Below are 26,019 nucleotides of genomic sequence, written 5' to 3'. Positions count from 1 at the left end.
CCACCAGGCCAGATCCAGGCCAGCACCAGGTTGTGTAGCAAGACCCTGCCTAAAAAGGAAAGGAAAGAAACCTAACAACCACTGCCACTACCATGATAAAGTGCTGCCAGACATTAAAGCAGAACTGTTGAAATAAGAATTAAAAATTCAGACTCAGATATAAGTAATCAAATTTCAGTACCTAGTGTTCACTTTGGAAGGACTGAAAAAGCTTATGAAGGCTAGGGGCAGACTTTCCGAGAAGTAAAACCATGAGAGGTGAGAGAAGGTGGGTATTGATTCTCACATATGCTGGAGAGAAATCTGGGGAAGGTTAGGAAAGCCAGGGGTCTTGGATTTAGTAATGTGGTCATTACTGAAGTTGTAAGCTGCTCTGAGAGAGGGGATCTAATTGTGTCTCAAAAGGATTGGTGGAAAGACAAGGGGATGAAGTGACAGCTGAAGACAACAGAGCAGTGGGTTGCAGAGCATCTCATTATAGTCTTCAACCAAACACAGGACAACAGAAGACAGACCTGTAACAACAGAAGAAACCAGAAACTCTCTAAGGTGATCAGATTGATTATGTAATTACTATAATTTTCATTAGCCTTGTTGCTAATATAACCCGAAAGGCTCTCTGTGATCCCCGTTTTTATTCTTTCTTCCCTGCATTCAAAGCTACTTTTTCTAAAAGCCTCCTGCCTTTTTTTTTCCTGTTACAATTTGCTGTTACTTTGGGGTACCAATTGCTGTACCTTCTCACATAGACTTTAAATTCTCCATAAATTACTTCCACGTACTCAAGGTTGGTGTTAACAGTTCCTTTCTCTGATCCCCACTGCACTTGTACTTTATCTTTCATTTCTATCACCTGTCTCCTTGTTGGGTAACTGACCTGTATGCTATAAATGCTAAAAACCAAGTAAGTTTGTAAGGCTTTATGTCACCCAATGTTTTTTTAAAAATGTGTACGATGTAATGCATTAAACACTTATTTTTGTAATGTAATACTCCCTTCTGTGATGTCACTAAGACATGGTGAACTGATGTGTGGCCCACATTTTGTAATCCTAGTACTCTGGAGGATAAGGAAGGGGATCCATAATTTGGGGCCTGATTGGGTTACCAAGGGAATTAAAAACAAAAAACCCAATCCAAACCAAGAAAACAAAACAGAACAAAAAAATCAACCCCCCCCCAACAAAAATCTTTCAAATTAGAAAACTAAAGCATATATAATTTTTTAAAAGCTCTAATCTTTCAGGACCATCAGGGCCACACAGTAAAACCCTGGAACGGGGTTCGAGGATATAATGTTATTTAGTGTAATTCTCTATTTGATTCCTAAGTAGAGTGGGCTCCTTTACTTTGTTTCCTTCAGTTAAAGCAGTTATCTTTTCTGGCTAAAGTATTAAGAAGCAAGGAAAACCTTTTAAAAACTAAATAACTGACCTTAAACCAATTAAAGTTTCATAGCAGTGCAAGAATCCAAGTTTTAATCTTTTTTTTTTTTTTTTTTTTAGGACTTTTGGCTTTCCAGAGAGAGTGCAGGAGAGAACCACCCTAGCACCTGGTTCAGGTTGATTACAACCAACCCGGGACAATTTAGCATAAAAGGCTCATTTTGTATGAACACTTGTGGAAAGAAAGTAATGGTGATAAGGATAAAAACCTTTCAGGAAAATCCCGCCAATTTGCATTGTTCTTTGGGGAATAGGCTTTCAAAAGCCAAGGAACAAAAGAGGATTTGCTTTTCCAATCCCCTGAAGCGGCTACAGTGAGAACCAAAGCTCTTTATAAACTGGGAGAGGGGCGGGGGAGGGGCTGAAGTCTAGCGGAGAAGGAGCACGCGCGGGGGCTCCAAGACTTATTTGCCTATGAATCCGGTTCTGAAATATCTGTAATCAAAGACACTCAACAGCATCAGAACAGACCTACATTCTTCCCACCCAGGTGGAGATAAAATGGGGATGGATGGAAGGAGGCAGAGCTTGTGCAGGCGCAGGGCTCTGGGGAAGAGTCCGCCACCTGTGCCGAGCTCGGGCGGACTCTCCTTAGGGACCCAGGCATCCGCCGCCGTCCTAGGGGGCTTCCTCAGCCGGCCTGGAAGCCAGCTCACAGAGCAGGAACGGGTTGTCATCCCCGGAAGGCAGGGAAAGGGGCCCGAAGCTGGAAATTTGCACGGCAGTCGGGTCTGAACCAAGGAGATGGCAGGGGGAAAGAGGCGCGGAGGCACGGGCCGGGGCAAACGCGCCTCCGACCTACTCGAGCGGCCTGCGCACGCGCGCTCCAGCCCTGGCGCATGCGCAGACCAGCCCGCCCGGCGCGAGCGCGCGCGCGACTTCGGGCCTGCCCTCCCAGCGCGAGCCCGCGTTCTCTGAGGACGCGCGTATCCTGGAGCTGCTGCTCGGGCGACCGGCGGGACGCTGGGGACGCGGAGGCGAGGGGCGGGCCTGCCGGGGCGGGGCCGGGGAGGCGGAGAAAGTCGCTGTCGCCCCGAGTCCAGCCGCGAGTGCCCAGGCCTCGGAAGTGGCCGTTGTAAACTTCACCTCGTAGACTTTCTCCATCCTGGTCCTAGAGTCCACCGGCTTTCCACAGGTGTCAGTCTGGCTCCTGAGGGTTGCCTGGCCTTCCACCCCGAGACCTGAAGCTGCCCGGGGGTCGTGGGTGTGCAGGTTGGACCACGCGAGTCCGAGGTAACCGCGGGCCGTGGGTGCGTGGAGACGAGCGCCCGGGGTCGGGAGGTGCTGAGGAGACGGGGCTTGCAGTGAGGACCGGGCTTCGGGCAGCTCGCTGGTGCAGACACGCCTCCAGCTCTGGCGGCTGAGCATCCTAGGAGCTAACCGGAGGACCACTGGGGACTGGAGTCCTCGAGCTCTTCGAGATCAGTACCCAAAGATCACGACTTTTTCGTGTTTTACTTCCCTTTCGTTTAAATGCTAGCCACACATTAGGCAGCCTACAAACATTTGGTAATCAGAACAACGAGTTATGTCCGATTGCTTTCTGCAACTTACGCCTACCCACCAGGACGCTTAGAAAAGTCAGCTGTGAGTTTTTAAAGCTGAATTTTGTGTACAAGCGCCTTAAAAAAACTGTTTAATCCCTTACGATATTCATGTTAGGAAAATACATAGCTTTTATTAGAGTCGATATCAGTTTCTAAGGCTTTACACATCAATGTTTTATACTTCTCATGATAGTAGAGAAAAAAAGCTACCGTTTTGTTATTTGCATTTAACAGTGCTTAGTAACCAGCAACCAGCGGTAGAGCCAGAAAAGAACGTGCTTTCAAGTGAAAGGCAGAGGGCTGCAGCCAGGGCAACCCGATCCTTGGAAAAGTGAAGGCAGTTGTCTTAGCCTGGAGCTTTCTGTGTAAATCCTGGCTCAACCGTTATTAGCTATGCCGGACAAATCACCCAACTCCTGACCTGAAGGTTCTTTATGTCGGATAAGCAGAATGGGCTTGGTCTTTAAAGTTCCATTTAACTTTTGTTTCAGTTCCTTTCTCTTGGTCTTGTTTTACGGAAAGACTTCCTTCAGCTCTCTTCTCTTTTCAGGGGTGGGGTGAAAGGTGGCTGAGACTGAACAAGGATCATAGGCATGAAGAAAGTGTTTTGCTATTGAGCTGCACTTCAGCTCTCAAGTACCCCCTTACCAACTGAAAAGTGTAACTGCTGACACTCCTATACAGGTGTGACTAATAAACACAAAACTGCATGGAGGGCGGGGGGGGGGTGGGCTTGCTATTGGGGAATCCAAGCCCTTTACCCTAGAGTTGAAAAAGGCAGGATGACTTAAGAACAAGTAGTAGACCAAGGAAACAATATTATTTGATTAGATACCCATACTGAGAAGATAGTGGAATAGTGTCATGGACACAGGTTCCTTTTATCTTTAATCAAGAGTGAAAAGGCAGAGGGGCTGGCTTAAATACTTGATTACACCTGGTGAGTTCATCAGTTTGAAGGAGGAGGAAGGAGAGAGAAGGCTGTGTGGCATAGGCTTTTCCAGATAAACAAAATACCACTGGGCTGTTTTCTTTGTACAGATCATTAGAAGTCAAGGCGTGAGTATGAGTTTTAATTCTTCTAGTGGATGTCTTGGTACAAGTCACTCAAACTTTGGAAAACTCAGTTTTATTGTCTGTGAAATGTGCAAATAGTTTCTCAAGATTAAAGAGAGGATGAGGTCAAGAACGATTAGCGGTGTAAGTGGCTCATGCTGACTTTTCACCCACCCGTGCTTTTCCCTTTTATCTGGGAAGACTGGTTGAAAGGTAGGTACATTATGGAGGAACAAGTAAAAGGTTTAAATGGGAGGTAGGAAAACTTGTGCTGAAATGGCCGAGGAGTGAGAAACGACTGGGGTTAATAATTGGTAAGTACCAACTTTGCTTTTGTAAAATTTGGGGTAATTTTTTTTCTTTAAGGAACTTTTTCTTGAAGTACAGTCTAATTGTTTTGTAATCTTTCTTGAATTGTCTTTATTTTGTGGTGCTGGGAATTGCACTTAGATTTTCTATTCAGGGACTTGTATTATCCTTAGCTCGCTCTATCTATCTATCTATCTATCTATCTATCTATCTATCCATCCATCCATCTATCTTCCTCCCTTTCTCCCTTTCTTTTTTTCATGTTATCCCTAACTGATTATTCTTCCTCTCTTTTAGATTTATTTTTATTTTGTGTATGTGGTGTTTTGCCTACATGTCTGTACAGCATGTGTAGGCAATACAGTACCCTCAGAGGCCAGAAGAGGGCTTTGGGTCTTCTGAACTGGATTTACAGATGTTTGTAAGATGCCATGTGGGTGCTGGAATTTGAACTTGGTTCTCTGGAAGCAGCCAGCACTCCTTAATGGCTTAACCATTTCTCTGGCCTCCTCTTTACAAAAGTATAATTTTACTTATTGTTATTGTGTGTGAGTGCATGTACATATTTGTGGAGCTGGTTTTCCCTCCTACCTTTATGTGGAATCTAGTGCTAGAACACATCATTAGGCTCATGTAGTAAGCACCTTTATCTGATGAGCTATCTTGTAGGCCCTCTTCTTGGTTATTATTAAAAACAATACAACATAAACTGATTTCATTATTATCATTTATGTGTATTTCTCTTTTGGGGCATTTTTGTCATATTAGCTTTTATGTTCCTTTCAATTTAATTTTCATGACTTTTATTTTTAGTTCTGATTCTTGTCACCACACCACTTAAATGTTTCCCTCTGTGAGACAGTGTCTTGCCATGTAGCCCTGAGTGGCCTGGACCTCACTGTGTAGACAAGGCTGGCCTAAAATTCACAGAGATCTACTTGTCTCTGTCTTTCAGGTGCTGGGATTAAAGCCTGTGCCACCATGTTCAGCCTTATTTCACTTTTGAGGCTTTATTTTTCTTCACCTCTTCTTTTCCTTTCCTTTCTTTCCTGACAGGGGCTCACTGTGTATCTCTGGCTTGCTTGGAACTTGCTGGGTAGACCAAGATGGCCTAGAACTCACAGAGATCCCCAGAAATCCACCTGTCTCTCCTTCCAATTTCTGGGAGTAAAGGTATGTGCCACAACGTCTGTCATTTTGAGAGTGTCTCCGTCTCTCTGTGTCTCTGTCTTCTGCCCCCCCCCCTTAAACCAAGGCAAGGTTTCTCTGTATAGCCCTGGCTGTCCTGGAACTCTCTCTATAGAACATGCTGGACTCAAACTCTGAGATCTGCTTGCTTCTGCCTTCTGTCTCTTGAGAGCTGGGATTAAAAGCATTGTAGCACCATACCCCTTGTCTCTTTCTTGTCTTTGCCTTTTCCTGATGTTTTCAAGTTATTTTGAAGTAATTATATTTTCATTAGTCTTGTGGGTATATCTTTCATACTTTTCATTTATGTAGGGTATTGTTTTTTTCTATACTCTCTGACCTCCTGCCCTTTTGCTTGCTTGCTTATTTATCTATTTATCTATTTATCTGTTTGTTTATTTATTTATTTATTTATTTATTTATTTATTTGTTGTGAGGCAGGGTTTCTCTGTGTAGCCTTGGCTGTCTTGGAACTCACTCTGTAGACCTGGCTGGCCTCGAATTCAGAGATTCACCTGCTTCTGCCTCTCTTGTGCTGAGATTAAAGGCGTACCCCAACACTGCCTGACTCTTGCTTATTTTTATGGTAGATAGATAGACCTACAACTTGAGAGTGAGGCAAGGCTCAGGTAAGCTTCTCTAACTTCATAAAACAACTTTATAAAGTTGTTTCTAATTGTGTATTAATGCTGTGGGAGCTTGCTTTTGAGATCTTTCTGTTTCCTCCTCGAGTTTAGTTGGAACATCATCTTCTGCTCTGCTTAAATTTTAGCCACAGAAGTTTTTCTTCAGTCTAGGAAGAACCTTAAGAGGACTGTTTTGAGAATTCATCAGGCTGAGCCAGCTCTTTCATGATTGCTCTGTGATGTGTGTTTCAAGTGCCCACTGTTAGAATGGGCAAAGTTTTGATCTGCTGCTCTCAAATTGGCCTTTAATAAATACCTGTTTTCTCCCCAAGGTTCTGTCAGATACAACCTTGTCCCTTTGTGTTCTCTCACTGCTTCTCTGTAGCTTTCTTGGCTGATGGTGTTTCACTAAGCGTTATCTATGGTGTTATCTAACTAGTTGCCTTATTTATTTATTTGTTTGTTTGTTTATTTAAGTTTTGCCAGACAGGGTTTTTCTGTGTAGCCATGGCTGTCCTGAAACTCACTCTAGATCAGGCTGTCCTCGCTGCCTCCCTAGTGCTGAGATTAAAGGTGTGTGCCACCACTGCCTACCTAGTTGCCTTCGTCTTACGGATTCCCTTATTTAAATTAATAAGGAAATTATGTTATAGAAAAACAAAACAAAAAGTCAGGTTTGGCAACTCCCAGCACCTGAGAAGTGGGGGCAGGAAGATCAGTAGTTGAAGGCCGGTCTTGGCTACATAGCAAATTCAAGCCCAACCTGAGCTTCATGAGATTTTGTCTCAAAAAATAAATAAATCAACCAACCAGCTAGGTGTGGTGACTTATACTTCTAATCCTAGTGTTCAGAGGCAGGAGCAGGCAGATATTGGAGTGTGAGGCCAGCCTGCTCTACATATTGAGTTCTAGACCAACTAGGGCTACACAGTGAGAGCCTATCTCAAAAACAAACAAAACAAAAAACAAAACAAAACAAAATAAAGTCAGTCAACAAGCCAACCAAACCTCCCCAAACCAAAAACAAAAATAAAAACAAAAACCAAGGAAAAACAAACCAAAAGTCTTAAATCAAGATGCTTGAAGCCAGAGGTGCTTTGAAAATCCATTCTTCTATTGTACTCTTGTGCTATTCAGCTTTAAAAACTTTTACCCTTGTATGAGTATTTTTCAAACCATCAATATTAATTTTATACTGTTGTATAGCAAGTTACCACAAACTTAGTGTTTCAAAACTTTGCAGACTTTGAACATAAATGTCCTGGCTTTTAAGACTGCATTTTGCTGTGTAGCCCATGATGGCCTAGAATTTGGGAACCTCCTGCTTTAGTCTCCCAAGTGTGGGGATTACAGGTACCCCCCACCACAGCTGGCCAACAGCATGCTTCCATTATCTGAGTCTGTATGGTTTACTAGTCCTGGTGCAATGTAGCTAGGCACTCTGCTTGGGACTTACAAGGTGTTTTTTCTTTTCTTTTTAAAAAATTTATTTTATGTGCGTTAGTGTGAAGGTGTCAGATCCCTTGGAATTGGGGGCATAGATAGTTGTTAGCTGCCATGTGGGTGCTGGGAATTGAACCCGGGTCCTTTGGAAGAACAGACAGTGCTCTTAACCACTGAGCCATCTCTCCAGCCCCACAAGGTGTTTTCAAGATGCTGAAAAGGTGTTTTCAAGGGCTGTATTTTTACCTGTAGCAGACTGGGAGACTCTGACCCTTACTCAGGTCCTTTTTTCTTGCCTGCTTGAGAGATCTAGTTGTATGTTAGCTGCTGGATGTAGGCCATGTGGTTGCTTGCATTTCCCTGTGGCTCTCCCTTTAGGTAGTTCATAGCATGGTGATTTTCTTCTTTAAGGATGGTAAACTTTTTGCTTTTTGTGTGCTGGGGTTTGAAGACAGGGTTCTTCTGCACGTATCCTGCAAGTGCTGTGCCATGAACTGTACACCCACAAGCAAGTCTTACAATTATAGCAGTGTCACCCTGTCCTCTTTGCCACAGAAGCAAGTCACTGGTTGTTTCTTGTTGGGTGCAGGACATAAGAAAATCTGTAACCCTCTCCACTGGGTGAGGTGGGGACCATCTGTTCACCCTGTGATCCGTGTGGATGAGCTGATCTGGAGAGTGGAGCTACGCTCTGTGGGGCTCTAGAGAAGCCTATGTCTGGTAGACTGTAGATTTGAATATGTTAGGTATCTGAATACACTGAAAAAATGAGTTCTTTCAATCTGCTTTTATTCAAACAAGCTCAATAAATTTGATAAATTATTTCTTCCCAAGACAAAGAAACATAAACAAAAATGAACATTTTTAAGGTTTTACTATTTAAAACATTTCTAGCCAGTTGTGGTGGCGCACACCGGTAGGATTTGCTGAAGGAGGCAGAGGCAGGAGGATCACGAGTTCGAGGCCAGCCTCAGCCACCCCAGATGAGACCTAATTGACTAGGATCAGAAGGAAGGAAATGAAGACCTCCCCTATCAGTGGACTTGGGGAAAGGCATGCATGCAGAGGGTGGAGGGGGAAGAGAACCACAGGGGGATACAAAGTGAATAAAGTGTAATTAATAAAGAATTAAAAAAAAGAAAAAAGAAAAAAAATTTCTAGGGGCTGGAGAGATGGCTCAGGGTTTGAGAGCATTCAGTGCTCTTCTGGACCACTTGAGTTTAGTTCTCAGCACCGAAATGATGGCTCACAACCATATTAAATTCTAGGTCCAGGAGATTTGACTTCCTCTGTTGACCTCTGAGGATACCATGTCATGCACTGACATACATGCAAGCAAATCACCACATTGTACACATTTCAATGAATAAATAAAAATTAAAAAATTAAAGTTACTTAAAAAATTTTTTTTTATTTTTAAAATTTATTCCCTTTGTATCCCGGCTCTGTTCCTCCCCCTCCCCCCCCATCTCCTCCCAATCTCTCCCTCCCTTAAAGTTCTTTTTTTTTTTTTTTTGGGTGTGTGATGGTGAGGATCAAGTTCAGAATCTCCATGCTTGTTAAGTGGGTGCCCTACCATTGTCTTGCATCTCAAGTCCTTCTAAAATTCTTTTCCCAGAGGGATTTTTAAAGTTGTTGTTATTATTATTATTATCAGTTTATCCAATTTGTATCCTAGCTGTGTCCCCCTCCCAATCCCAGAGGGATATTTTTATGTCTTTGGAGTACATCTATACACATGCATGTGTGGAGATTGTGCACGTATGTATTGCCTTCTTGCTCCCTCCCCTCGCAATAGAAACCTTTGCTGGGTTGGAGAGATGGCTCAGGGACTAAGAGCACATGTTACTCTTGCAGAGAACCCAGGTTCAAGTCCCAGCATCCACTTGATGCCCAGAAGTGTTTATTACTCCAGTCCCAGGAAATTTCACACTCTTGACCTCCACGGACACCAGGCAGGCACATGGTGCACATATTTTACCCTTAGACAAAACACTCATATAATATAAAATGATAGAACTTAAAAACAAAAGAAAACAAAATCCTTTGCTATGTGTGCTAGGGATCCCTGGACATGAAGTACAGAAGAGTCTGTTTCTGCTAGATTCCAACTCTTCTTCCAAATGAAGGTGGCTTGTTTGGAGTCTGATCTTTGGGAGCATCCTGGTTGTGTGAAAAGATTTTGGAACTCATAATCCCCCCAACAAACAAATAAACAAAAAACCCCAACCAACCAAAAAACCAACCAACCAAACCAAATCCCCCCAAACCAAACCAACATCCCCAAAACATGGCTGAGTGCTGGTGTTCTCCTCCCCGCATTCCCCTAATGGATGACTGGTCTTGAGGAAGTTGGTTAGCTTCTCTGCCCCAGCTTACTTTCTTTCATGGAAGCAAGGGTAGCAAAGGCAGGTAAGGTCATGAGCAGCTGCACCTTCTGAGTAATCTCTGACCTTGCAGCAAGAGCTTGGGCTTTGGCATCTTAGTTAGGATTGGGCATTTTGTCATTTAACTCCTTTGTTCAGGATATTTCTACTCTCTGTGTCCTCACTCTGTCCATTGAACAGGGGAGTTCTGGATGCTGCAGTGGGCTCTCAGTAGGTGAGTGACAGTGCTTGTCACCACTCTTAAATTTAGGTTTTTAGGTCACTGGAGAAATTAGAATTTTCTTTTCTGGACTTGGCTAAAATTCCATCCTGTTTTCCATGAACCACATTATTCTTTCAGCTGTGTGAGTCACTGTGTGGTGGAAACAGTATTTTTCAGCACTGGGGTTTTGTTTTGGCCTTTATCTGAGTAGCTTGCTTTTGTGGTCTCTTCTGGGGCCTGGTTAGTGAGGCAAAGGCAGAACATGTTGCTATCTCTTCTCCTTCTGTTTTGGGTACCTTTGTCACTCACCTTATCACTAAAGGATTATTTTATTACATAGTTTTCCCAGACCAAATTACCCAGTCATTTCCCTTTATTGGGGATCATTAAGTTTTTCAGAGTTCGGAGACTCAGTAATAAAAAACTGATAGTGGCAGGCAGAGTCCTGATTGTGCTGTCTGTAGGATTTAGAAGGCAGGAGTTGCTGCCGTTAACTCTCTTGTGGGCAGAGGAAGGATGTTCAAAGATTTGAAATGCCTTGCCTAAGGCCGTATATGTAAGATGTTGGTGGGACCCTGCTTCAGGTAGTGCTAGTGGTAACTTACTCCTCTAGGTGAAGATAGTGGTGTAGCTTTTTCCCTAGGACTTACTGGATTTTATTTTTTTTAGCATTTACAGGGAGGTTTTTTTGTTTTAATTTTGTAAAAATTATTTAATTTTTAAAGTTTTATGTATACTTAGTGTGAAGGTGTCAGATCCCTTGAAATTGGCATTACAGACAGTTGTGAACTGCCATGTGGGTGCTGGGAATTGAACCCAGGTCCTTTGGAAGAGCAGACAGCACTCTTAAGCACTGAACCATCTCTCCAGCCCCTGACTTACTGGATTCTTAACTATTGTGTTTTATTTCTTTTGAGTCTTTGAATAAAAATATCTGAAATTAAGAAGAAAATATAATTTGTTTGGGAGTATTTTGGCATCTTCAGTAACAACATTGTGTTAAAATATCTTATTTATTTAAACTGAATTTTCTGTCCCATGATTGGTATTATATATTCCTTTCCAAGTGCAAGGATAATTTGTCATTCTTATTTTTATTTAAGAATCCTATCACCTGGTAGGCAGAGGTAGGTGGAACTCTTGAGTTCAAGGCCAGCCTTGTCTACTGAGCTAGTTCAAGGTCAGCCAAGGCTACACAAAGAAACCCTGTCTTGAAAAATCAAAAAGGAAAAAAGAAAACAACTAAAGTTTAAAAGATTTTTAAAAACATTTTGCCTTTTTTTCTTTTTGCCTCTAATGCTTTTTAAATAAAAAGCCCTATACTATTATCATTTGAGACTGAGTGTCATGTATTCCAGGCTGGCTTCGACCTTATTAGTAGGTGAGGATGACATTGAACTGATCCCTCTGCCTCACTCAGGTGCTAGGCTTACAAATGTATGTACCACATCCAGCTGTACAGTATAGGTTTTTGGAATTACCTGTGTCCTGTTTTATATAACAACTTAAAAATTAACAAATAGACTATAGATCAAAATAAAACCCATCCTCTCAGGATTCAAATATAAAATTACTGTTGTATTGTTTATTATGTTAACAGACTTTAATCCATCAAACCTGTAAGTCACAGACCTCACCGTGCGGAAATATATCATTAAGGAACTGTGGGGTCTTTTGAAAACATTGGAAGACTTACCATGAGTTTAAATACTTCAAGCAATGCCACTGCTGGGGACTCCCAAAGGTAAGCCTCCAGTCTCTTCCTTTAGTTGGAAAATGTTTTTGATTGCAAAAACCAGGGAGAATTAAGGGAGTGATGAAGCTAATTGCAAGGATTCTCATGGGATGGTTTAAGGAAGCAGGTTTCTTGGGACTGAAAGAGCAGCAGCACCTTCTAAATACAGTATTGGCTCTGAGGACCCCTTGTGTTCTTTTGTTAACTGGGATCATAAAGATCTATGTGTCCAAACTCTCTCCTCTCACTAGAGACTTGCTTATTCTCCATAATTTCCAAGTCTCTCCTCTATTTTTCTGCTGGCTATTATAACTCTTCTTGCCATATCCTCTGTAGCGCTGCCTTCTTGCTTGCAGCTCTGACTGGACCACCTAAGCACCTTCCTGTTAGCTCTCCTTGCCAACTGCTTTTCCGAGGTGTCCTTGAGTGCGCATTTCAAGAAGATGTATCTCATTGACATTGTTCCTCTTCTTTGTGCCACACATTTTCTTCTCTCCTTGGTAAGATGCGTTATTTCGTTGATGTCTGATGGATAGGGTCCAGATGGACAGAAAGGACCATTTTGAAGGATGTGATTTTTTTTCTTAAGTGCATTTCTCAAGAAAATAAGTTTAGTAATTGAAAGTAGCTTGTCATGGTGTCTGTTGTCCGTAGTCTTTGCACCCAGGAAGCAGAGGTAGAGAGATTTTTGTGAGTTCAGGTAACCTAGAATATAGAGCAAATTTCAGATTTGCCAGGATTGCATGGTGAGGCCCTGCTCAAATTAATAAAGAACAAAACAGGAAACTAATTGTTAGAACTATAGTCACAGAACAAAGTGATATCAGCAGAATATAAAAATAGAACATTTGGAGTTATAGTCTGTCAGTTGCCTTAAGTAAACTATTTAAAATATATTTTGCAACAGAATCTTTTTTTTTTAATTTTATTTTTTTGTTTTTTTTGAGATAAGGTTTCTCTGTATAACCCTGGCTGTCCTGGAATTAGCTCTGTAGTAGACCAGACTGGCCTCTGATTCAGAGATCTATGTCTCTGTCTCCTAGTTCTGGGATTAAAGCTGAAGCTGGGTAATTCTTCATACTTAGTTTGAGAAGGATTGATAGAGACTATGTATATGTAATCTTACCTCTTAGAATTAATTATGGATAATTATGTAAATATTTGTCCAGACCTTTTCTTATGAAGTGGCAATATATTATATAAATATATTCTTTAAAATTATAATAATATTTCACATTATTTATTATGCTTTATCAATTTAGGGAGGAACCATTAGTTGACATCCATAATATATACATTTAAAATTTTATTTATTATATCTCTGTCTCTCTGCATGAGTAAGCATGTATGTGAGGGTGACTGGGAGGGCCAGAAGAAGTTGTCACACCATTTGGATTGGAGTATAGGCATTGAGTGCTGCGGTGTCAGTGCTGGGATTCAAACAGGTCCTCAGGAAGAGCAGCATGTACTCTTAACTGCTGAGCTGTCTTCTCAGCTGCCACATTTTTTAATGGAGAAATCGTTACTCGGAATTCTAGAATCTGAAGGAAGTTATTTAAACTCTACTTTCTATATCTATAGCTTTGTCATTCTGGATAGTTCATGTCAATGGAATTATGGGTCTTTTTGTGTCTGGCTTCTTTGGGTTTGTTGTTGAAATTTATTACATTGTAGCATGTACAGGCTTTTGTTTCTTCATACTGCTGAATAATAGTCGATCCCTCTGTATGGATTTACTGTATTTACTTATTCGCTAGGCAGTGGGAATTTGCGTTGTTTCTGCTCTTGCTTATTATGAGTAATACAGCGTTAACATATGTTTCTGTTTCTCTTTTTTTAGGCAGGTTTACAGGAGCAGCATTGTTGCATCATATAGCAAATTTATGCTAAACGTTTTAAGTAAACCAAATTGAGTGACTGGATAATTTTAGATTCTTGACAGCAGTATTTGAAGGCTTTAGTTATATAAAGATACCCTTGTCAGAACTTTAAAAAAAATTATTTTATTTTTAAATAGTCATTTTAGTGAATGTAAAATGATAATATGATTATGCATTTAATTTGGATATTTTCAATAATCAATGATGCTCAGCATCTTTACATGTGCCTTAGACCATTTGCATGTCCTCTTTGGTGAAATGTTTCTGCTCTTTAACCATTTTAAAATTTGTTTTTTTATTATTGAACTGTAAGAATTCTTTGTATATTCTGCATAGGTTCTTTGTCAAATCATACAGGCATTTTACCCATTAGGTAAACTGACTTTTCATTTTACTGGTCTCTTTTATGACGGGAGGGTGCTTCTTATGCTGGAGCCCAGGGCCTTGCCTGTGCTAGGAGGTGCACTGCTCCTGAGGTCTGTGCACTCCCTCATTCTCCTGTATTGCAAAGTGCAAATGTTCTTAACTTCTAAGTTCTACTTTTCGGTTCTTTTTCTGTGTGGGTTATGCGTTTCATTTTAGATCCAAGAAATCTCCAGTTAAGGTCAGGGATATTTTTCTCCTATTTTTCTTTCAGGAAGTTCTACAGTTTTATTTTTTTATGTTTGTTCCACTTTGTTAGTTTTTGTGTAAAGTGTGAGGTTAGGGTCTAAATTTATAGATAGCCAGTTTTTTCAGAACATTTGTTGGTAATACTGTTTTTTTTCAGTGAACTATCACAGCAATGCTGTTGAAGATCGCTTGACCATATAAACATGGGCTTTTCAAGACTGTAAATTCTGATAATTAATTAGTTAATTTTTATGGTAATAGGTTCTTCGCACAATATTTTTTTTTCAAACATGCTGTCTGTTCTTAATTAAATACCAGCTTGTCTTGATTGAAATGTGTCAATTTCTTATTGCTGACAAATATTTGAGAGAGAACTTGAAGGAAGAAAAGGCTTATTTGGACTTATGGTTTTGGGACTATAAATGCACATTAGCTACCTCTGCTGCAGCTCTGTGGTGAGGCATAACATCACTGAGTGTGGTGATGGGCTGCTCACTCTGTGGAATCAGAGAGAGGGAAAAGGAGATAATGGGGGACAGGGAGGAAACTGGGACAGTATACGCTTCAAAGGTGTCCTGCCTTCCCTGGTAAGTCCCACTTCTTTCCTGAATACTACTACCAGCTGGGCATAAAACCTTCAAGAAGGAGGCTATGGGAGACTTCATTTCCATTCAGTCCATAATATTGACCTTTCTAGGAAGTTTTGAAAATAGGAAGTGAAAGTCCTCTTATTTGTTAATCAAGACTGTGTTTTTTAAAAAATTTTATTTATTTATTTTTTAATGTACATTGGTGTTTTATCTGCATGTGTAAGGGGGTCAGGTCCCCTGAAACAGGAATTATGAGACAGTTGTGAGCTGCATGTGGGTGCTGGAAATTGAACCCGAGTCCTTTGGAAGAGCAGACAGTGCTCTTAACTGCTGAGCCATCTCTCCAGCCTGACTGTGTTGTTCTGAATCCTTTGCCTTTCCATATACATCTTGGGATCAGCTTGCCAAACTTTGCAGAAGAATATTCTGAGGATTTGATGAATGGTTGTGTTGAATGTGTATATAGAATTGCCACTTTAATAATACTTAATTTTCTGAATGTAAATATGAACCTGGAATGTATTTTCATTTATTTATGCTTTTAATTTCAATAACTTAGTATTTTTAATGGTAAAGATGTAGTACTTGTTTTGTAAATTTATTGTTAAATTTGTCTCCTTTTTACATTATTGCAGATGGAGTTATTTTCTGCTAGTAAATAGAAATATAATTTTATATATCAATCTTGTATTTTTATACCCTTATCTGAAGTAATTTTTAATTCTTTTTTTTCTCATTGGATTTCTTTGATTTTCTTATAAAATCATATCCTTTTTTTATTTAATTTTATTTTATGTGCATTGGTTTGAGGGTATCAGACCACCTTGAACTGGAGTTACAGACAGTTATGAACGCCATGTGAGAGCTGGGAGTTGAACCTGGGTCCTTAGGAAGAGCAGACAGTGCTCTTAACCACTGAGCCATCTCTCCAGCCTTTGAAGTAAAAAAACAAAACAAAACAAAACAAAACAAACTAGATTTCCAGTCTAATACTCATCTCTTTTCCTATCTTTCCATCTCTCTCCCTCTTTCCATCTCTTCTTCCTCTTTGTGTGTTACAATTACAGTAATAGAAATCTATTAAAAAAGAAAGAATCTCACTCTTCCAAAAGCACTCAGCGTTTGCTATGATTGGCGTGTTTAAATATAACTCTTGAACAATATAGTATATTTTTAATGGACAGTATTTTGTTAGTATAGAAAAGTATGACTGTATTTACCCCCAAGTTCTGCAGTGGACACATTTTGCTAGATTGTGAATTTATTATCTTAGGATCATATCATATTCTGTTTTTTAAAATAAGCTATGAGGAATTATGTTAGAATCTTTTTATTGCATGAAATTATATTTTATAATGAACTTGTTTTGTAGATTGAAAAATGCCTCAGTGGATGTAAAACAAATGCTTAAAAATGAAACAGAGTCAGATATCACTGCCGATCTCAGAAAGAAGCTCCATCGGGCTAAGAAGGAGAAACTAGAAATGACAACTAAGCACAATGTAGAGGTAGAATTTATTTTCCTCCCAATTACTGTGAAAAGTCGGGGTTTCAGCTGGGTGTGGTGGCATACACCTTTAGTCCCAGTGGGGGTTAGAGGCAGGTAAATTTCTAAGTTTGAGGCCAGCTTGATCTAAAGAGTTTTAAGACAGCAGGGCTACATAGAGAAACCCTGTCTTGAACTCCTCTGCCCCTAACAAAAAAGGTTGAGTTTCAGTTTTTGGTTTTATTTCATATTAGAAACTACATTTAACCTTTGTTGCTATGTCATTCTTGTGCTTCAAAGTAAATTGCCATAAAGAAAACACTTTTATACAGCAGAATCATATATGGTTGTTAAAGTTGACCTTTAGTCAATTATATTTGTATGTTGCTTTAAGTACATTTTAATTAATTGATTAACTGAAACAGTCTACTTTTCTTTGTGTGTGAGGGTACTTGTGCCGTAGCACTCATGTGGAGGTCAGAGGGTAACTTGTGATACCTTATTTTGCTGGATCATTTTATGTGAGCTTGATACAAGGTAGAGTTATCTGAAAGTTAGAAAATGCCTCTATAAGATCTGGCTGTAGAGCATTTTGTTAATTAGTTATTGATGGGGGGGGCAGCCCATTGTGGGCAGGGTCACTTGTGGGCTGGTGTTCCTAGCAGGCTGAGCAAGCCAGTAAGCAGGACCCCTCTATGGCCTCTACATCAGGTTCCTTCTCTTGGTCCTTGCCCTATTTGACTTCCTTCGATAATGAACAGTATATGGAAGTATGAGGCAAATGAACCCTTTCCTCCACAATTTGTTGTTTGGTCATGGTGTTTCATCACAGCAATAGAAACCCTAATTAAGACAATTTTAACCCCTGTGATACAAGGGGTTAAAACTGAGGTTGTCAGGTATGGCAACAGGCAGCTTTACCAGTTTGAACCATTCTGACAGCCAGATATATTTTAATTAACAGGCGTGACATGACCAAATAAGTACTTGTTGGATGTATTAAATGACTAAAGAATTTATAAATTAGAAAAATGCCATTTTGAGAGCACTCTTGTTCTCTAACTCAGACCTTCCTCAAACTCGGTCCTTCTGCCTCATCTTCCCAAGTGCTGTGATCTTATGTCTATATTATTGTGCATGGCTTAAACCACACACATTTTTTTGAAATTATAATGTATATTTATTTAGGATGTGAGTTGTGGAACGCTTTCCCTTTTAAGAGAAGTCATACATTTTATGTTTTACGTCTCTGCCTTTTGCATTTTCATTTCTGTATTTAAATCTTATTTCCTTTTTGTGTGTGTATGCTAGTGAGATATATTCTCAGGTCTTTTTTTAGTTTTAATATCTTAAAGCACAGGCTTTTTTTGACTTAAATTTTTAGAGTTTTTTTCCTTTGGAGACGGGCTTTCTTTGAGTTGCCATGGTTGTCCTGCACTTGCTTTGTAGACCAAACTTAACTGAATTTACAGAGATCCTCCTGCCTCTGTGCTGGGATTATACGCATGTGCCACTGTGCCCAGCTGCATTTTATTTTTTTAATTGAAAACATTTTTATACAATATATTTTGATCTCTTTTCCCCTCCCCCAACTTCTCCCAGAGCTTCTGAACCTTCCTTCCCACCCAATTCCTTTCCCTTTCTTTTTTTTCTTCATTGCCTCTTATTTTTTTTTTATTAATTACACTTTATTTACTTTGTATCCCCCTCTAGTTCTCTCCCTCCTCTCCTCCCAGCTCCTCCCTTCCTACTTCTTCTCCACGTAAGCTCCCTTTCTTTTTTATCTCTTTAAAAACAGAAACGAAGCTGGGCATGGCAGCACATACCCAGCACTCCAGGAGGCAGAGGCCAGCCTGGTCTGCAGAGTGAGTCTAGGGAAGCCAGGGCTTTGTTACACAGAGAGGCCCTGTCTCATAAAGCCAAAACCCAAACAAACAAAAAACAAAACCCAAAGACATAATACTTTTACTTTTCTTCAAACTATCATAACATTTTATTCTTATTTCTTTTACAAAATTTAATTCATATACTTTTCTGTAGGCCAAGAATTCTATAGCATTTGTTTTCATCTCTTTTGCTTACCACATCACAAGTATTAAGTTTTATTTATTTAGTATAAATAATTTATAAATGATTAATTATATATTCATTGACTGTATCATAATTTTAGAGTGAGAAAGGACATTATAAATTATTACATTCTAGCTTTCTGAGCCATTTCTGTCACAATAGTTAATGGAATGTCACAATTAGATAGCCCTGCAATATTGTTACTTTTCTTATGCTGTCATTGATATTTTAACTAAGAAAAATAACAGTATTCACTAAATTGTACTTTGTTGCCACTTGCTTCTTTTAAACGTTTTATTTTTATGAATGTATATGAGTATGTGTCATGTGCATGGATTACCCTTAGAGGCCAGGGTCTCTTGGAACTGGAGTCCTGGTTGGGGTCCTCTGGAAGGGCAGATGGCACTCTATGCTGTTTTCTTCTTGGGTACATTTAGAAGATAAGAGAACTACATGAACTTCTAAGTGTTCATAATGTGTCATGTGTTTTTGTGGTCTAGGTGTGATTTTGTGATTCACATGTGCATTTTTTTCTTTTGTTTAAGAAGGTTTTCCTCTAGTGGAGTCTCCATAAGGAGTCTTTATCGCCTGGTAAAGCAGTGTTTCTTTCGTAATATTCCAGAAAATGTCAGTTTGTGAATTCTGCTAAACAGAGTGAGCTTTTGCTAAGAAATGTAAATGCTTGACTATGCAGTCTCATCATCTTACAGACATTTTAGTACTAATTCACGGGCCCAGGAATCTGTTCACAGCTGTCAAGCTACGAGAGCCAGATTGCCAGGCTGCGGTCCGAGGTGGAAAAAGGAGAAGCCCTTCGACAGCGTCTTGAGTATGACCTGGCTATTGCTAGAAAGGATGTTGGTCTGGCCAGACGGGCGTCGGAAGAGAGACTGGCCGAGGCACAGAGGATTCAAGAAAGGCTCTGCAGTAAGGCGGCTTCTCCTCTTCCAGCTTTGTTCCACATCCTTTTGGGCTGTTGCATATCCATAATGAATCTCACATAGGGTTTTTACTCCTGGGACAAGTTTGTGTGTTTGTAAACTATTTAAATCCTTTTGGGTCCACATTGGAGATTTAACCCAGTGCTTCATGCATACAAGCAAGCACTCTGTCACTGAATCGGGTTTTCAGCCATAATATTACTTTTTTTGAGCCTTTTTTGGGGTGGGGAAGTGTGTCATGTATCTCAGGATGGCTCAGACTTTCTGTGTAGCTAAAGATGACCTTGAACTTGCTCTGTCTTGCTTTCACCATCTAAGTACTGGGATTACAGATGTGTTCTACTGTTCCTGCTTTATGTAGTGCTAGGATTGACTGAACACAGGACTTTGTGAGTACTAGGCCCATACTCTACCAGCTGAACTGTAACCTCAGGCCAGTTAATATTTTATACTGTTGCATGTATGGAAAAAGAATATAGAAGTCTGCTAGCCGGGGTTTTAGGATTCTTGTTACTTAAGCAATATGCAAAATCAAAAAGGAGATGTGTTTGTGTGAGTGTTCTATATAGGCCCCTTCGAAACATAGATTTGAGTCAAAATTTCTAGCCAGACAGTCTGTATGTTTGAGAAACTCTGTAAGTGACTTTGTTGATCTTGTAGGTTTATATGTCACTGCTTTAGATTGTGTCCCTTTAAAAGAAAAAGGCACCAACCCCTCTGTGATGTAGAATTTAGTTATAAATAAACTGTTATTTAAAGTATAAATAAATGTATACAAAATTATGTAGATTACCATATAACTCAAAGCAAGCATCCAGGTTATGTTATAGAAAGGTACCTAAGTATTATGTTGTATTTATATAATGTTACTCAGCCATTAAAAGGGACCAAGTACTAATATGTGCAGTGAAAAGAATGAATCTTAGAAATAACTCAGTGAAAGAAATTTTTTAGGGGCTGGAGAGATGGCTTAAATGTTAAGAGCACTGGCGGCTCTTCCTGAGGTCCTGAGTTCAATTCCCAGCAACCACATGGTGGCTCACAACCATCTGTAATGAGATCTAGTGCCCTCTTCTGGCTAGCAAGTACACATGCAGAGAGAATGCTGTGTACATAATAAATAAATAAATAAATCTTAAAAAAAGAAAATTTCTATACCTGAGGACATCTTATGTGATTTTTTTTTTTTTTTTTTTGGTATATAAAGTTCTACAATTGCAAAAGCTAATTGTTAGTTAATAAAATCTGTATAGTGGTTGTTTCTGAGGTGAGTAGGCAATAGGAAGAAATATAAGGGAACTTGGGGCTGGAGATGACTCAGAGATTAAGAACACTGCTATTCCAGAGGATCTGGGTTTGATTCCCAGCACCCTAGGGCAGCTCACAACTGTTTGTTAACTCCAGTTAATTTCCAGGGACCCAATACCCTCTTCTAGCTTCTGTAGGCACCGAGCATGCAAGTGGTGTACGTGTGCATATATGCATGTGGGCAAAATACTTACACATAAAAAAATTAATAATATGAGGGAAATTTTTGAGTTAAAGGATTTTAAAAAATGTTTTGATAGTGGCTTGGATAACATGGGGTATGACATTTACATAAGCTAAAAGAAGTGTAACTTAAAAATCTTGCATTTGTAAGATCTTGAATGGTAAAGACTTAGGCATCTCAGTGTATATAAATTTTTACTTAAAATAATAAGGCTGTATTATATCTAGTTTGTGATCATATTAACACCTATTCTGTTGATTTATGTGATGAATTATAGGAGTGAGATGTCCTGATGCTCTCTTTGTGGCAAGTATGATAGAGTGCTGGGTTTAAATGGATGAATGTCTGATAAAGCACATGTAGCATAAATTTCACAGATGTCCAGGGTAGACTGGAGCATTTTAAACATTTTATATATGTTGGTGTTTCGCCTACATGCATGTCTGTGTACCACATGCATATCTGGTTCTTGTTGGGCCTGAAGATGGCATCTGATCCTTAGCTGTCTTTCAAAGAGCATTTTGCTCTGGAATCACTCCCATTTCCTAGCAGAAGATGAAGTGCTTAAAGCTCTTCCTGGGAGCTGGCAGACCCAGGAAGATCATGTATCTAATGCTAAGTGCATAGGAACCATTTACTCCAGTTCTCTTTCCTGCTAGCTTCTCAGCAGCTAGTACCCAGGTCCCCACTCCTCCTGTTGGAATTTGGAGGCCTTTCTTTGTGATTGATCTGACCAAACCAAGAATAAAAATCTGATGATACTGATGGTATGGGTTTCTCAGTAAATGCCACAGTTATATTATCTTCTGGTAAATGACAGTTCTCAGCTGTTACTCACAAGGTCAGAATCTAGGTGATGGGCGTAATCTAGGTCATAGGTGACTAAAGCAGGGGAATTGCCAGCCTGAACACCCCACAGATTTTCACTACTATGGAAATAAATAGACCGACTTGAAGGCACAGTAGGTAGTGTAAAGTTTCAGAAAACAGGAGATTTTAGAGCTTTCAAAGAGGTGAGACCAGAAGAGGCTGACCACAGAGGGCAAGCATCAGGCTGCTTGCCTGGAACACCGATACTGTACCATGAAAAGATGGCAGGGGATTTTTGAATTTTGCATCTTTCATATGAATTATGTAAATCAGAAAGAAATACAATTTTAAAATCCATGCTACTAACATAATCAGCATTTTCATTTGTTTAACAATTATGTTTATGTTTCTTTCCACTAAAATTTACTGAGGAGGTGTTTTCATTCCTCCTGTGGACAGGGAACCAGAGAGATTTGACCAGCAGTTGGAAAAGGCATACCGGAAGCCATGCCCTTTCTGCAGGGGTGGTAGTAAGAGGTTTTGCTCGCTGCTAGGGATATAGGGTCAGTGATCTATGGTGGGGTCAGGTGTGTTACAGCCTCAGGCTCCTGACTTTCTTACAGCTAAGGTGTGACACCATTAGCATGTTCTAACAACAAGACACCAAGAACTGTAATCTTGAGTTTTAAAAAAGTAGCTTAAGGGGGCAGGAGAGATGGTTTAGGGGTTAAGCGTACTTGTTGCTCTTATTGATTACCAGAAAGCTCACAATCATATGTATCCAGTTAGAGGGGATCTGATGCCCTCTTCTAATCTCTGAGGGCATCAGACACACGTGATAAACATGTACATGCAGGCAAATGACATAAAAAAACTTAGAGAAAAAAATAAAGCAGCTCTAGATGTCATGGTCTGTAAAAGATAACTATGGGGCTGCAGTGATGGCTTGGAATGGAAAAGTTTCTCTCAAGCATGGGTTCAAACACCCAGCACCGACATAAAAATCCAGCATGGCCACAATACGTATGTAGCTCCAAATACTTTGTTCCAAGGATCATGTTGTAAATAAAGTTGGCTCCAGTGTTGTAGGGATCATGTGGGCTTACAGCCACTTGAGTGAGAGACCAGTTTGAGTGAGAGACACTTTTGGAGAAATATGATGGAGAGTGACAGAGCAGGGCAGCTGACATCTTTCTAAGGCTTTTCCACAGACCATGCGCTCAAACAAACATAATCACTCACATATACACAAAATAAAGTAATAAAATAGTCCTAATTAAAGCCTTGCTCAAAAAAGACAAACACATTTAGTCTGTTTTCTTTTAAAAACTTATTGTGGTGTGATGTACACGTGCGCGCACTTGTGTGTGTATGCATACGTGTGTCTGTGAGTGGGTGTGTGTGAGAGATGGGATGCATGGGGAGGTTAGAAAATAACCTTTTCAGAGTTTGTTCTGTTCTTCTATTGTGGAATCCGGGAAACTGAGGTCATCAGGCTTCTGAGGCTAGTGATTTGTCCCATTGAGCTAGCTATTTGCAGGCACAGATATATTTACTTATATATGTATAGATGCCTTTCTTTAAAAATTTTCTTTTGAGACAGGATTTCTCTGTGTAGCCCCTGCTGTCCTGGATCTCTGTAGACTAGGTTAACCTGGAACTGAGAGATCTGCCTGCCTCCTGAGTTTTGGGATTAAAGGTGTGCGCCATCACACTGGGCCAGATTTGTTTTCATGAACAGAAGAAAACCATTAGCACTAGGTGCAGCTGGTGTTAGAGGTGTACCAAACATGGGCATGCTTTCAAGAACATGACATATTGGCCCATAGCAAAATCATCTCCATTTGAAGAAAGGAAGAGAGTGAAAAATCAAAAAGTAGTACAGGCACAGTGAGTTCTTCTAGAGTTTACTGAAGGGAGAAAGTTAAATATTTTGCCCTAAAGATCATGTTGTAAAATAAAGTCAGCTCCATTGGTTAGTTCCTTAGACTCTTAATGAATTAATTTGTGGTTATAAATATATTAATAATTCTATGTTTTTAATAGCTCAGAATTCAGAACTTCAACGAAAGGCAAATGAGATTGAGAAAACTCTTCAGACTTCCCAAGAGAAATGGAAAGAAGAATGCAGAAAATTTGAACATGATTTGGAGGAAAGAGACAATATAATTCAAAGTTGCAATCGAGAATATGAGTTACTTATGCAGGAAAAAAGCAGGCTGCAAAAAACTCTGCAGGTACAATACTTACATAATGAAAGTTTCTTCAAATAATATCCATTGAGATATTGTATCAAACTACTCTTGGGTTTCCTTTTTTTCCCATTTAGAGGCATTTTCACATATCTCCTGTGCTGTGTTTTAGGATTGTATTAATATGTGTACTGTTTATTTTGTGAAAAGCACTTGAGATCTCTGATATCAGTGGTAGAGTCATTGCCTTGACTGTCTGAGGTTGTGGTTTGATCCCCAGCACCACAAATAAATGGCAGAAAAACAACAAACACTAAATGAACAAAGGGTAAACATGATAACAAAAAGAAAGCAGCAACTACTTGTTTGGATATACTGTAAAAATTAAGAGACATATCCCTTTTGATCTAGTAACAATATGTGGAATTTAAAAAATGTGGGTTCTAGTTTTTAGTTTGAATATGCAAGAAATACAGAAAATTAGGTGTTTTATAGTGTCTTATTATTAGAGTATATTCTGTGATGACTTGTGAAATGCAAAACATAAAATTTTTACTAAGGTTATTGTCAGATGCATATTTTCATATATATATATATTTACTTATTTACTTATTTATTTATTTATTTATTTATTTATTTATTTATTTATTTATTTATTTATTTATTTATTTTCTCCTTGCAGTAGAAGTGGGGCTAGGGTTGAAGTTGACAAGCATATGGAATTGAATATATGATTTTGAAGTATTTATATATTTGTATGTTTTGTTTTTGCTTTTGTTTTTTTGAACAGGGTTTCTCTGTGTAACCCTGATGGTCCTAGAAAATTTACTCTCTAGACCAGGTTGGCCTTGAACTCACAGAGTTCTGTCTGCCTCTGTCTCCTGAATGCTGGGCTTAAAAATGTCCACTACCACCGCCTGGCTGTAATAGTTTAAATTTTTTAAAAAAGAAAAGAAAAATGTGAAAATGTTCCATATTTACCTTAAGTATACATTGTTCTTTTGCATTGCTGCATCCTTGCATGGTCTCAGGATGTGACCTGATCGGGAGGCAACAGACTGAAGAAAGGACAAACAAAGGGACAAAGGACAGAACAGCTGGTATTGGGTGTTCTGGGCTGTCTGATGGAGAAGCCCTAGTGTCCTGGAAGCTTAGCATGTTTATTACTACAGCTAGACAAGGAGTTGGGTTACTATAATCATCTAAATAAAGAGGGAAGAGTTACTACAGTCAGCTAAACAAGGAGGCAGCATTATGGTGTACAGGTGAGCAAGGAGGTAGGAGGTAGGAACAGTCTACAGGTCATAAACATCTGAGGAGAAAGCTATGGTGGACGTTTTCTGCACACACTATAACATTTGCACTGGGGCCCCGGGAAGGTTCTGCATTCTTCTAAGCCTTACGTGGGGCAGGCTTTGCTTGGGCATTCGTTCTTGACATGGCTTTGCATGCCAAACAGCACACATTAGCATCATCACTGAAAAATGGTTTTCTAAAACATTTAGTAAATGTAGAAGTTTTGTTACAAGTATCTCTAGGTCTACTTTTTATTTTCTACCTATCAATAATCCTGGCTTGTCTCTTGGTTACTGGCACATCGCTGTATCCTGGTGTTTTTGAATGGTGGATGTGTAAGTATGGTTAGTCTGTAAGTCCTTGGTGGACATGTGCTACATTTCCTGCATACAATGTAACACTAGGAGGAAGAAAGGATGATGGTGGCAGTATTTCTTACATCAATTCTCCTGTACCTTAAGGTATGAAATCTTGACATGGTCTTGTCAGCTACTTAGGGTGTCTTTGCTTTGAGTTTGCTCTGGTCTTGGAGCTCCCTGCACTGAGATCCTTAGAGGAGTCTGGGGCTGAATAGGAATCACTTTTTAGTTGTGGGGTAGAGGAAGCCTCAGGCTCTTGTGGCTTTTTGCTACTGAAAATTATGGGGGTAATATTTACAAAACAGATCCATGTAATTAGATCCCCTTTTCCTCACATAAACCACAGACCTTCT

General features: G+C 39.7%; 1 protein-coding gene across 1 annotated transcript in view; it reads left to right on the top strand.

Annotated features, from left to right (window-relative positions):
• Positions 1 to 2,482: 2,482 nt before the first annotated feature.
• Positions 2,483 to 26,019, top strand: part of Ccdc171 (coiled-coil domain containing 171) — a 330,679-nt gene continuing 307,142 nt past the window's right edge. Inside the window, exons 1-6 of the mRNA XM_055591708.1 lie at positions 2,483 to 2,678; positions 5,414 to 5,530; positions 11,804 to 11,947; positions 16,393 to 16,528; positions 19,329 to 19,503; positions 23,866 to 24,056. Of these exons, the coding sequence (XP_055447683.1) occupies positions 11,901 to 11,947; positions 16,393 to 16,528; positions 19,329 to 19,503; positions 23,866 to 24,056 (549 nt within the window). The 5' untranslated portion in view covers positions 2,483 to 2,678; positions 5,414 to 5,530; positions 11,804 to 11,900. The remainder of the gene's footprint in view (positions 2,679 to 5,413; positions 5,531 to 11,803; positions 11,948 to 16,392; positions 16,529 to 19,328; positions 19,504 to 23,865; positions 24,057 to 26,019) is intronic.

This window comes from Psammomys obesus, unplaced genomic scaffold, assembly GCF_907164565.1.
Source record: "Psammomys obesus unplaced genomic scaffold, mPsaObe1.curated_primary_1811, whole genome shotgun sequence".
Classification (NCBI taxonomy): domain Eukaryota; kingdom Metazoa; phylum Chordata; class Mammalia; order Rodentia; family Muridae; genus Psammomys; species Psammomys obesus.
Note: the sequence above shows the minus strand (reverse complement) of the source record. Positions and strands in the feature narration are given on the sequence as shown.